We start from the raw sequence: 13,369 nt of genomic DNA on the forward strand, positions 1-13,369 counted from the left end.
AAGTAAGTAATTTAGAGTTTAAATAGTTCTACACCGTGTATATACATTAAAATATTCTACATATTAAAAACATAAGAACTAAACCTTAGAATCAAACAAAGTAACTTAAACTAACAATACTTTATAAAACTTATAATTAAAATAAAATATATAGATTTCTTTTTATTAAAACGAAAATTAAATCAATTTTCAAGAATTAAAAATGTAATGATTTAAAAAACAACAGACATACCTATGTACCATGTTATGAATTAACAGTGAGTTAAAAATTACTTTCAAACAGTAATATCGTTTGTTAATCACATGTTTGGACCAACCTACTATATAAAACTTAATTCACTAATTCAAACTTTCGTCCGCTCGCGAATTGAAAATATGTATTTTAAAACAATGGTTTTTATGGTATAACTGCGGCTGTTCAGGAAAACAATAATTCTTTCATTCACAATGGCACGTTTATAGAAAATAGAACAATAATCGCAAAGGGCACTCTAATCAGATTAGCGCGATCTGTGTATGTGTGCGTAGCGTCATGCGTCACTCATTCAGTCTCATTCGCGTCGGTGATTCGGACCGCGCAGGACGCCAGCGCGCGCGCCGACGGTTAACGAACAAAATTCAAAAAACAGTTGTAACTTTTGATAAATGAGTTGAATTAAGTATAACTTACTATAAAATTGTGCGTATAAGTGAAGTGAAAGACAAGTGTGTGACCTTTAAGTGAAATGTTTAACTAAGTGCAGGAAACATGAATTCAAAAAAGCTGGAATACTTTAATGATAATGACTCCGTGGATGAGAAAATTAATCTCAGCTGTCTAGGTGAGTTTTTGTGTCTCAATTTTGATCACAATATGTTCATATGGAATGTTAATTGACTTTGATGCCATGGACTTTACAGAGGTGTTTGTGCATAGCTGATAGGAATATCGAGGAAGCTACGTGCCTTAAATGATAAGATGTGGCGAGACAGCTATTAATGAGTGACAAATAAATTGACAAGTGTTCTGATTACTGCACAATAAAGTTTATTGATAGATTGTTAATTATAGACCATATTTATTATTTATAATTTCGATAACGGATAGTGGTTTATTTGAGAGAAATATAATATTATATTTAAGTCATAAACTTTTATAAACAAATAGTCGTCTTATTGGTCTTTAAAATTTAAATCAGACAACGATTAACTAAAAAGATTTACAATAATGCAAAGAGATTTAAATATTTGCGTAAATTTTCATTACTCTAAAGGAATTTCATAATATTTCACGTATGCATTTAATGGTTGTAATGCGGAGGAGTGGATCAATGAGTAATCTTAAATATATTTTTTTTAAATCTGACTCATCCATACAATAAATTAGGACACCTTCATTACACCACTTTTTCCATAAAACTTAAGTCAAACACAGTAATTTCTAAAGAAAAAGCAAAGAATATTTAAATAAAAAGTAAAACTAGCAATCTTCTTGCATTGCCCAGAGGCTAAAAGGACCAGTACTTTCGTCTCTGTCTAAAGCAAAGCTTTAGAATAGGTGAGATGGAGTCATTATATTGTAACTGTGTGGGTTCGTCTGCCTATGCGGTATGCGCTGCACTGTTAACAATAACGTCAAAATGGAAAAACACTGAAAAATCTGCTTCAAAACAATATAGAATACAGAGCTCCACTTTGGCAGAGTTTTATTTCGCCAAAAGTCAAGAATTTAAACTAAAAAAAAATCACAAAATTCTAATACACAATAATAAAATTATTTGTTTACAAGTTTCATTAATAAACCATGTCGTACACTTAACGAATCCTTATTTAAAATGTTTATTTTTTAAAGTGCGATTATTGAAATATGAATGTGAAATATTACTAAACCTAATCTTCAAATTCACTGACGACATGATGACCCAAATACATGATATAAACAATCGAAATGGTGCTATCGCGTTTGTCTCGACTTGTTAATGAACTTAAGGCAATCCATTGCGTGTATAGATATTTTCAACAAACTTTTGGAAATTAGCTGTCCAAAGCTACATAGAGACCTTTTTGCCTATATATATATATTGGTATTTTTTGAAATTTTTTAACTAGTATATTCAAAATATTCATAAATAATGTAAAACTATAAAAACGTTAAATACTGAATCATCGTATTCAAAATTGTATGAAATAACTGTAACGTATTTCCTTAATTTGATTTTTTGTAGACAACGTCTAAATATAGTGTATCTACTTGTTTTTATTTATGTTTTACAAGTATTGTGAGCACTCGATCATGCTTAATGTTTGTAATATTACTAAATTTGGAAGATTTCACGCCTTTTAACTGTTTATTACCTTTTTTAGAATTCGCTGTATTAAATTCTTTGCAGACTATTCAAGGATAGTATAAACAAGTTTTTGATGTCGTTTATCTTGATTGAATGCATAATATGTATTATTATTTCGTGCAAAACGTGCTTGACTTTGACACAGGTTTGTATGATAATTCCAATAGATTTTTGCCTAAATTAAAAACTGTATGACTGAAATATTTCATATTTATTTAATGTTATTTAAGCAGTTCGTTCATTTGAATGCACCTGACGACCTCAAGCAAAGCTTTCCAATTTTATAAGGCAATAAAAATAATAAAGTATTTGATCAGGCAAAGTAAGATAAAATACGGTTGAATTGCCGTAATTCGAGTCATAATCCCGAGCTAAACGTTTTCAGCTTTCACTTACTTCAAATGGGATTTAAGAGGATATTTTGATAGTAACACAAAAGCAGTTTTCTTTGATTAATTTAATGGCTCAGATTACGCTACCTGTCATAAAAGTGGTTTTACTAGAAGAGAAACTTTATTGTCGGTATAATATAGTTTGAATGTTAGACGGCCGACTTCGAATTGTAAGTGGCTGGTTATTTGTTCAAGTATTTTTTTGTTGGACTCAACATTCAAGAACGCACGACCGTGTAGCCTCTACTGCTATAACTATGTCAATAATTCAATATCTTTGTATGTTCATGTCATAGATAACGTTCATGATTATTATGTTCACTATTGGGATATTCAATCTAGCTTTAACATTCAAGGAGTATGATTTATGTTCCAACTTTGAAAACATAGTTAATATTTAATTATATTGTTATATTGTAATTGTTTACCTCTACAAAACCAATTATAATATATAATTAAATATTTATATGTATTTAGATTTTGATTACACACATCTCAAACGAGGTACACAATTTAAATTGTTTATTGCGTCTGCTCTTCTTTGCTATTATACATGCCATTTATCAAATTGTAATTAATTTATCATATTAATATTCCTTCATCAAAGCCTGTTTAGTATTTAACGTTTTAAACATTGTAATTTTTGATAACCCTTTATAATAGCACAACGGTGCGAACATCTTGTGTGGTCGCCTGATTAACTTAAAAGGATCGGATGTAAGCGTATTTAGCAACACCCTTTGTGATTTTTGAAGGGTAATGAGGTGAGACTGATGTAGCGTTGCGTAGTTGAAACAACCGAAAACCAATTCTTCAATTACTTACGTACACGATAACGTTACGTTAATTTTATTCATATGAAGATGAGTTTTTACCGGAAAATATTCAAAAGTGTTCCTTTAACACAATAACTAAAGTGTGTAACTTTACTACAACTTTACTACAACTTACAAGAGCTACTTATAATGTAAAAGATATCATTAATTTTTTTTGGTTACACAACAGTAGTAGTAACAGTCTGTGGATGTCCCACTGCTGGGCTAAAGGCCTCCTCTCCTCTTCTTGAGGAGAAGGTTTGGAGCTTATTCCACCACGCTGATCCAATGCGGTTTGGTGGAATACACATGTGGCAGAATTGAATTGAATATAATGTGGTTTACACAATGACATATGTTAATACAATAAGCTTTAGAACACATAAATCTAACGATTTTTATATAAATAAATTTGAAATCTAGGAACTAAGTGACAGACATTACTCATACACATATAAAAATAAATTATAATTTTTTAAATCTTATTTGAATTTGATTAAGATCATAGGTATTTTAATAAATAATACAAAGGTCATAGACAGGATGGGTAGATCATTAACCCCATAATACAATGCGGGCGGTGCATATTTTAGCAAAGGACTGGGATATAAAAATTCCAAATGTAAAAAGTAATTAAAATAGCGGCTCGATGAAAAGTAACTTTACGATCAAGCTCGGTTTCGATAAAGCGATTGATAGTATGTTTAATGTCATAGGAGTAAAGATGTAGATAAATCTTATGCAACCGTAAAATGTAAACTGAATATTTTAAATATTTATAATCTATGACACCTAATTGCGAAAGCACAATACTGGTATACTGATCCGATTTAGCCTTAGAAACAAAAACAAAATAAGTAAATGTATGAAAATCACTTTATACATAATGGAGAATTTACTTAATAATACATAATGCAAACGAAAGCATCAGGATTTCAGATTTATATCAATGAATAGTACAAACAAATGAATAGCAGATTTTAAGGTGATATGCTGAAGGCTGACATCAATACAAGTGCTAGATTTTGCATAAAGATGTGTCTTTAAATTTAGCACATGGACTTTTTTCAAGGTCTTATAACCTTGTTTACTTTGAATATATTTGTTTTGATTGTAAAACGATTCTTTTTTATCAAAAAATTTAATATAACGAATATGTGTGATTGTGTCTCGAAATCATAAAAAATAAGGCATTTCCTTAGTACATAAAATTGGATATTGCTAAAATAGCGAAATGTATTTATGTCTATGCTTTAACTTTACACAAAAATGCAAACTTAGTTCCTGTTATCACCACGTTTTATTTTAATAAGAGAATTTTCTTTCTTTTTAGAAAGGACAATAAGAGCAAATCTTGATCATATAGATTTTTATCTATCAGTGTAGTATTGTTTTAAGGAGAAGTCATTTGAGAAGCAAATGAAGACAGGGCACCTAAATAAATACAAATAGAACCCGAAGTTTGAAATGGGAAAGTCACTAATTGTTTCCCTAATATTTACTATGCTTTTTGAACACCGTTCCGTAGAACATATAAAGTATATAGATATACAAGTGGCTTCATCCGTATTGTATAGGTGTGATTTTGTAGCTGTTGTTAATGTCGATAATCTTATTTTTTACCGAATTCGCCAGCCTGCCTCAGTAAAAACAACTTAATATTGAAAGTTCTATAATAATCATCAATAATGTACATTCTATATAATATGACGTATAAAAATGCTATGAGTATCCTAATAACAACATAAGGCATCGTTTTTTCTCGATTTTCTGAGGTTTTCATAAAAAGATCATATCGTCTTCATAAAAAATTGATATTGTACCATTGGCGTACTAAGCGAGTTCAAAATATTTCTATCGCTCTAACTTTACTTTATTTACTTTTTAAATATTGTTCAGAATTCATGTGAACATTACTGACACTGTCAATTTTAATAGAAAAGCCGTCGAGGATAATTAAAGTACTTCTAGTGGTAAATATTCTCAAAAGACGATGGAACAACTCAAAATTACCATTTCGTTTCCAAACAAGGATTTGGGTTTAATATGAGAACAAGAAACCGGTATAACACAACAATTAACACTAGAAACTATAAATGGTGTAATTACACACCTGGACGTGGTGGTTTGCTCGCTAAATTAGCGTGTAGTTCAACGAACCTAAACTCAGATGTGTTGTATAGAATTCTCGTTTATGATGAAGTAATTTATGGTACGTCGAAGAGTCATATCACTTTTTAAATATGATTAATTTTATATTATATATTTTATTATATCGCATATTTAATATCATTTACCTCGTAATATATATCATATTAATTACTAAGTCCATGATATATATGATAGTCTCGTTTCAATCATATGATTATGAAACTCGACTTCATTGTTCAAAAGTCAAACTTTATTCACAGAATATCGGTTAGAGTTGTATAACCTTTTGTACAAGAACATATTTTTTGTGTACATGCAACCTATATTGTAAAGGGTCAATAAGAGAAGGGTCGGCTCGAACGTTGGAGACAGGTGTTTGAGTTCGCGTTTTGGTTTTTTTTGCTCCTTTATCGATCGCGATTGCTCGATCTTTTTATGGATTCTCTTTAATATTATATATTTTGGCCGTTAAAAGTACTTGTAGTTCTTCTTTTCTTATGTTTCTTACTTCTAAACATTACCTTGTTATTGTATCAATTTCAAATATATTTTTTTTGCGATCATAATAAAAACAATATGAGTATTTAAATACATCAGTCGTTCATTCTTCAATTACATATAAAAAAATGTCTTCATATCTTAATATTAAGTATAATAATCTAGAGTTCTTAAAAATATATTTAAAATAAATTAACGGACAATGTCAATTCAATCATCATGCCTGTCTTGAAGTTATTTCAATGATCATGGACATTGAAACATGCTTAAGACATCGGTTAAGATTATGTATGAGGATACATCTGGTAATTAGTTTTATGACTGCACTTTTCTAATTATCTTTCAAAAATGACATGTATATATCAAAGCATGTTTGTCATATAAAGTTACCGAGCCTTAGTTCCATTTGTTTAATTATAAAAAATAACTTGAATACATTATTATTAATAATTAAAACAAAATCATTAAGAACCAGCGGGATACAAGATCATATACGTGGGTGTCGAATGATCCTTCTGTCTTGCTTACTCGTGTAATGTAAAATGGAACAAAAATCGAGGCTTCGAAAGATACAGATTTTTTATCATTATAAACCAGTGTCTCTGATCCTTCATTTTAAAACGATCTTCCGGTGGTTATAATTCGTGCTCTTAAGATCATCGAATATATAGCAATGCTACCAAAGGTAGTTTAAAAAACTTTAATAATACGTTTGTAATATATGTAGTTACAACTAACGCTTATCAAAGTACAATAACTAGACACATATATAGCTACATTACACGACGTACTACAAATAAAAAAAACGTTAGTCAAATAATAAAATTACAAACTCGTCTAAAAATGTTAAATAATTATCTTAATACGATTATTTCCATGCGATTATAAACATCAACGTTGAAAACGCAGAAAAATATCAATAGGGTCCAGATATACTGGTTACGTCACAAGAATTACTACCTGTTAATGGCATAAAAAAGGACTCCATAAAAAGACCAGCAGTTTCAAATATCCATACTACAAACGAAACTGATCTTTAATGTGTAAGAATAAATATTCAAATCGCATGCAAACGGTTTAACCATTATGCCATCTGTCGCTCCACAGACGAAATTAAATATCTTGGTGATAGCATTCGGATCCCACGCTAATTGAAATGGTTTCGATTCTGTTGTTACTTTTATCATCCTCGAAATAGAATCGATTATTTCTAAAATCTTTTATTTTATACCATTCAAATTCTTTTTTACATTTGACAGCGTTGGGAATGATTTTGCAATTGTTGCTTTTGTTGATATTTTTCATTAAATTAATTTAAACACGACTAAACTATTTCTATAACTAATACGTTAATTTTTTTTCTTGTAATTTGTAGTTTCTGAGTATAAAATTCTGGAAGAAAGTAATGGTTCTAGAAAATGTGGGCTAAAGAAAATTTGTCCTATTAAATATTACCTACAAAGTCCAAGATACACAATAATTTAAGGAATAATTATGATTAAACTTCGGACGAAGATCTAAAAGCATTAAAATTCTAGCTCTTGTCTTATTAGATTTCACATCGTGATAAAAACGTTCTTGTGTGTATTATGTTTAGAGTTTTATTTTCTATAGCATATATACCGCAATTTGTTTAGCTATAAGTTCTGCACGTTAGAGATTTATGGAGAAGACAATTAACCATTGATTGTCTATCGAAGGGTTCGCATTTAGTAAGGATTAATGAAACTTAATTTTGTTTCTTCTGATCTCTCTATTAATAATTTATGAAATAATACTGTGTTATTTACTGCTACAGTGTAATAGACCTATGGACATGGCCCATAAAATAAACTGAGAAGAGAAATTAGCAATTTGTTGATTCAAAGATAGATTTCCAAAGATGCGGAAAAGTTTGGCCTAAAAATTAAAATCTACTTGAACAATTTCGTACAGAATTCAAGTAGTTTTGTAAATTATATAATATTCGATAAATACCATAAGAAAAGCTAAAACCACGCCTGTAAATATATACAAAAAAACACAAGTTCGTAACTACCTCGAGATTTTATATCTTTAAAGTTTAACCCCAAAAAAAAACGATCATTAAAATTAAATCAATTTACATTATACATATCACAAAAAAATATAATAAGGCGTCGCAAATTGATAAACTCCAGTTGAAAACTGAAAGTATATGATGTAATTGAACAAGTTTACAGCGAGTGACGAAACTATATCATATTTTACCATACAAAACCAAATTGTCACTCGATTTTCTGACGTAATGTTCAATATTTAAAGGTCATTGATTTTTTCGTATCGGGAAAGTTGAAAATAATGATGTGTTACGTAAAAAAAACCTCTGACATTATAGGTTTTGGGCTAAGGGACGCATTTCTTCGAAACAAGTAAGAGAATGTTTCTTACCGAGAATTTTGTATTCAAGCTATGAACTTAAGTGTAATAGCCCAGTGGTTAAAACACATGTATCATAACCGAAGATCGCGGGCTTAAAACCGGGAAGGTACCATTGAAATTGTATGTGCATAAATTGTGTTTATAATTCATCTCGTATATGACGGCGAAGGAAAACACCTGCATGTGCCGAATAAAGTCTACCGCGTATTCACCAACCCACCTGGTCGAAGTATCTCCAAACCTTATCTTCAAAAGTAAAGGAAGCCTTAGGCTTAGCTGGGCTTACCTTACCTAGCAGTGACAGTACATACTGACTGCTACTTTTTGTTTTTAAATACTGAGCTTAGTAACTAGATCTACATATTACTTAATAACATAACATAATAATTACTTGTAACAATAATTTACAAATATTTTTCATATATTTGTATTTTGAAAACATATAAAAACAATAACATTTAAAAGGTCATTAACTACATTATTCAATGACGGTTATTATAAATTATATCTTTCCTTACGTAAATATAATCATTGTCTCATGTCAATTAATAGAGGATTTATTACAATACAAGCTGCTTTGCGCAATCTGACCTTCCTTGAACGTTACTGCTCCATCCCAGACTGGTCGCAATATGATGTTATTATTCTATAGAATTTTAACTTTACAGCCTAAGCTAGATTTGAATTCTGTTTTTATGTTAATTGTCTTAATTTTGTCGTACAATCAAACATCTTGAAATTCCGAAGTTATATTAATTTGGTGATCACCCAATATTTCATTTCTCTCGTAAAAAGTTTGATATAGTTGCTAATAAATTTGTTTTCAACAAGCCTCTTCATACATTTTATTGGCGGTGTCTTTCACGATTTGACCTCAAACGTGATCAAAAAGAAATTATGCCATCTGATTAAGTCCAACATCACACTCTAAAGTGAAAAGTAAAGTAAGATAAACTTGATTTAGTTATTTATGAGTTCTTAATAAGATCTGCATTTTTTCCATTTTAATATTATTTTGATACTTAATAGGCGGCAACCATTAGAAGATTCTAAATGATTTTGAAGAGTCCAATTAGGTCGCTTTGTTGTTTAGATTTATCCAATATCTATTCTTATACTGCTTTTATCATCAAGTATCTAACATGATAATAAAAAAGTATCCGAATTCCGAACTTATTGCTTAATACAATTTATATAGCTTGTACTGATGAAGTTTCATTCCTATGGTATCATCAAAGTAACCATTGTATTTGAAACTGGTACCTACAATGGATCGTCTCTCAAGCCCCCATTTGTACTTCCAATAGCAATACCAGATGAACTAGCGATACCTTTGCGTAATAAATTGACTGCCGACATTGCATTTGAACGTATGCACCGTTAACGAGTAATAGAATGGAGCTTTCACACTGCAGATCACTCCAGCAGCGGAAGCAGAGTAAGATGCCTATTCAAAAGAAGAAGTAATCGAATCACTGACCTACAAAAGTCATCGAGTCTTGTAATAATTTCTTGGATTTATTGCCTTTGCTTGTATAGAATATTAAGATCTATATTTAGAACCTTAGTCGGGAATTATTCTTATAAATTTCACAGGCTTTATATATGCAAATACTTAATACATGTCAAGCAAAATTCGAAAGTAGAAGAACTATGCTTTAAAGCTCACGTGCTCGATGCAAGGTGTCTTCATTATTCCTAACAAGCATGATATCCAATTTCATTGCCTCCCCACGATCTGGCTTTCGTGTGAAAGGACTTTATCGTTATTCAAAATAAATTATTTTCCCAGACCTTTAGTAGAGAAATTCAGTAATAAGTATAAAGTATTAAGCATCTCAAACCCTTCATTTTGCTTTGCTTTCACCGACTTATTGCGTAAAGTTCTATCTAAATAGGAATCTTTTACTTTGAAACGGCCTGAGGTTTAACTATTAACATAATTGTACTTTGCTTATTCGTCATTCTATTTTCTATGGTATTTTAAACTAAGTCAGTCTAATGTGTTATTATTTAATACGGATGCTATGCTCTGATATCTTTCGGTCTTGAATTTCTATCGTCAAATAAATATCGTACTATAATATTTGTGAATATTCGTATGAGTCTCAAAATAATGTTATGTAAGTAATAATGCTAAGTTTTACTTGTTTAACAATGCATGTGCGTTGATCAAATATTTGATATTTGAAAGCCGATATTTTGTTAAAAGTATTTTTACTGTAATTTTTAAGACGAGTAAAGTTAATATTTCAGTTTGATAATCAGCTTTTTAATTTGTCAAGTATTACTTTATTTCATCTTGTAATTTTATTTTATAATTTTCTAATATTTTATTTAGAATATTATCTATTTAGATAAAAAAAGTTCTCTGTTCTTCTAAAAAATCTCATGTTACATATCTATGCTCATGTTATATTTACCATAAACAGTATAGAGGACACATTTACCGGCTTCGTATCAATCGAAATACCTTATCGTACTTTGATGTTTAATTTCCTGTAGTTATCTATTTTAGGACAAGATAATAAAGTAGCTTATGATCCCATTGATGCAATCTTTATCAAGTATGCAGGAACAGGTACATACACTGACGATCTTATTCCCTAGACAATAAGAGTTATAATTGTATATTGTGCTTCTTTAACATACTCTTATAAACCGTAACGTGTATTTCTTTTACCTTTTGGATTATAACTTGGCAATTTTCTTAAAGTCGTAAACACAATTGGGTGTGAGATATGAGAGGTAGTAAAGCAATTGTAACTTTGGAACACAAGTTGTTATTTTTATAGTCAATATACTCGTATTAAGTTCAATTGTTTAATTAACAAGACTTACGCATTAGGACACAGTTGGAACTCCTTCAGCATTATATTTAATTAATATTCGTATAATAGTTCTATTAACATCTCACTGCCGGGCTTTGGGCTCTCGGATTAAGGATAAGAAAAATTATTTGAAAAATGTAGCTTTTCCTTCCAATATTATTTTTTAAAAGAAAGAAACATAAGCTATAAATGAAGTTCGTGATTAACATTTTTATAGTAATTCTCATTGTTTACCTTATACCAGCGTTTCTTAAACCAAAAACGATAAAGTATATAGTATTGTTATACCTTTGTTATTTTTTTTTTCTAAAAACTCTTAACCATTATATATTTGTGCTCATTCATCATAGTTTTAGTTAGACAATTTCAGTTATCTTGTACTGATTATATTTCAGCTCATTTTTTTTCTAATACTACACATCATTATTTCCGCCACGAAAATAGATCAAATCGAAATATGAATAATAAAAAAAAACAACTACAACTTGTTACATAATGAGATGAACGGAACTCTCATGTGATACTTCACGCTTTACCAATTTTATAACTTCCTAAACATTCTTAATGCCTTGATAATTATAATTATTATACATATGAAATATAATTTTAGTAATTAACACCATGACCTTTATTATTTATCGTTATTAGATTGAAGTCTACTCAAAAAGTTATTTCTTTTGTATCTATGATTAAGATTAATAGAATCGCTGAGTGTATAATACACTAGTAATAAGTTACATCGTAACTGAAGATATCATAGAAATGACGTTCAAGATAAGAAAGTTTCGAAATTGTAATGTGATCACTGATCCCGTGATCAAATCCTCAGAAACTTTGGCATCCAATACATCAGTATATTTTTGAGAAATAAAATAATAAGTAAATAACTATTATCAAATGAAATTATGATAATAATTAGTAAATATATTTTTTTATGTGCAAAACAAAGTCAGTGAAAGGAACAGGACGAAAAAGACACTAGTCGATTCAAATGCCAAATGAAAACTTGCTACGGCTAACCGAGTTTCACATGATCAATTCACTGTTCAACGTTGATCAACCATTAAATCAGCGCGACGGGATTTAATTGTGAGCAAGTTAATTAGATTGACCGTTGAATGCGAGAGCCAAGATTTTACCGGCCGTGGGAATGCTGTAAATATTGTCAGAACCTAAATCAATGGAAGAACGTTTAATGTGTGTGAATTAATTTTGCTATAATTAGAATGTATGCTTTATAATGTATAATACTTATAGTTAAGTAACAACAAAATTACAAAAGAAGTGCCGATCGCCAAAAACGTAAACGCCTTAAATTATTTATCTATTAGGTTTCTGTTGACAGTTTACATTGGAGGCAATCTTATAAATGTAATAATGTCGAATTTATCAATATTAGAGGACGTATTTAACTTCACCTTACTTTAATTTATGTTACCAAATGATTACAATTAATGCTTAAACTATTTGAACGATATTTTGATAAAAACCTCAATCATTCTTTATATATATTATTTTGATGTTTGTGTATGTTGTTGTATTTCAAAGTATGAGCAGAATTTGAATTTGTTTTAGGATTTATTTTGAGTGTAGCTTTATCGTTTGATTCTTTATTCACTGCATGTGATATTTTGGAAGTTCACGGACTTGCGCTAAATTCAAGACGCGTAGAAATCAAATGTTGCAAGTTTCTCTTAATAAGTCGTATTTGCGATCAAGGTTGAGTCATCAATTATATTATTCCGGATTTAGTGTCTGTGGCTCCTATTTAAATTAAAATTGCGTTTTATTTAATTATTTAAAGACGATATTCTTGTTACTGAGTTTGTTTTAATAAAGTATTAATTGACATAAATCGATGTTTGTTAGATAAAGGATCAATTAATCCACAAAAAAAACCGGTTTTATAAATTTTCATTGTTTACCAAAGACTACTTTTAAGGAATAGTATTTTA

General features: G+C 29.7%; 1 protein-coding gene across 3 annotated transcripts in view; it reads left to right on the forward strand.

Moving 5' to 3' along the window:
* The first annotated feature begins 572 nt into the window (after positions 1-572).
* The window catches only part of LOC126772304 (protein TANC2), a 133,919-nt gene continuing 121,122 nt past the window's right edge, over positions 573-13,369 (forward strand). For all 3 annotated transcript variants that reach the window (XM_050492598.1, XM_050492596.1, XM_050492597.1), the window contains exon 1: positions 573-821. Coding sequence is in view for 2 of the 3 variants with exons in the window: in XM_050492596.1 (XP_050348553.1) it covers positions 749-821 (73 nt within the window). In the remaining variant the exon portion in view is untranslated. The remainder of the gene's footprint in view (positions 822-13,369) is intronic.

This window comes from Nymphalis io, chromosome 12 (genome assembly GCF_905147045.1).
Source record: "Nymphalis io chromosome 12, ilAglIoxx1.1, whole genome shotgun sequence".
Lineage (NCBI taxonomy): Eukaryota > Metazoa > Arthropoda > Insecta > Lepidoptera > Nymphalidae > Nymphalis > Nymphalis io.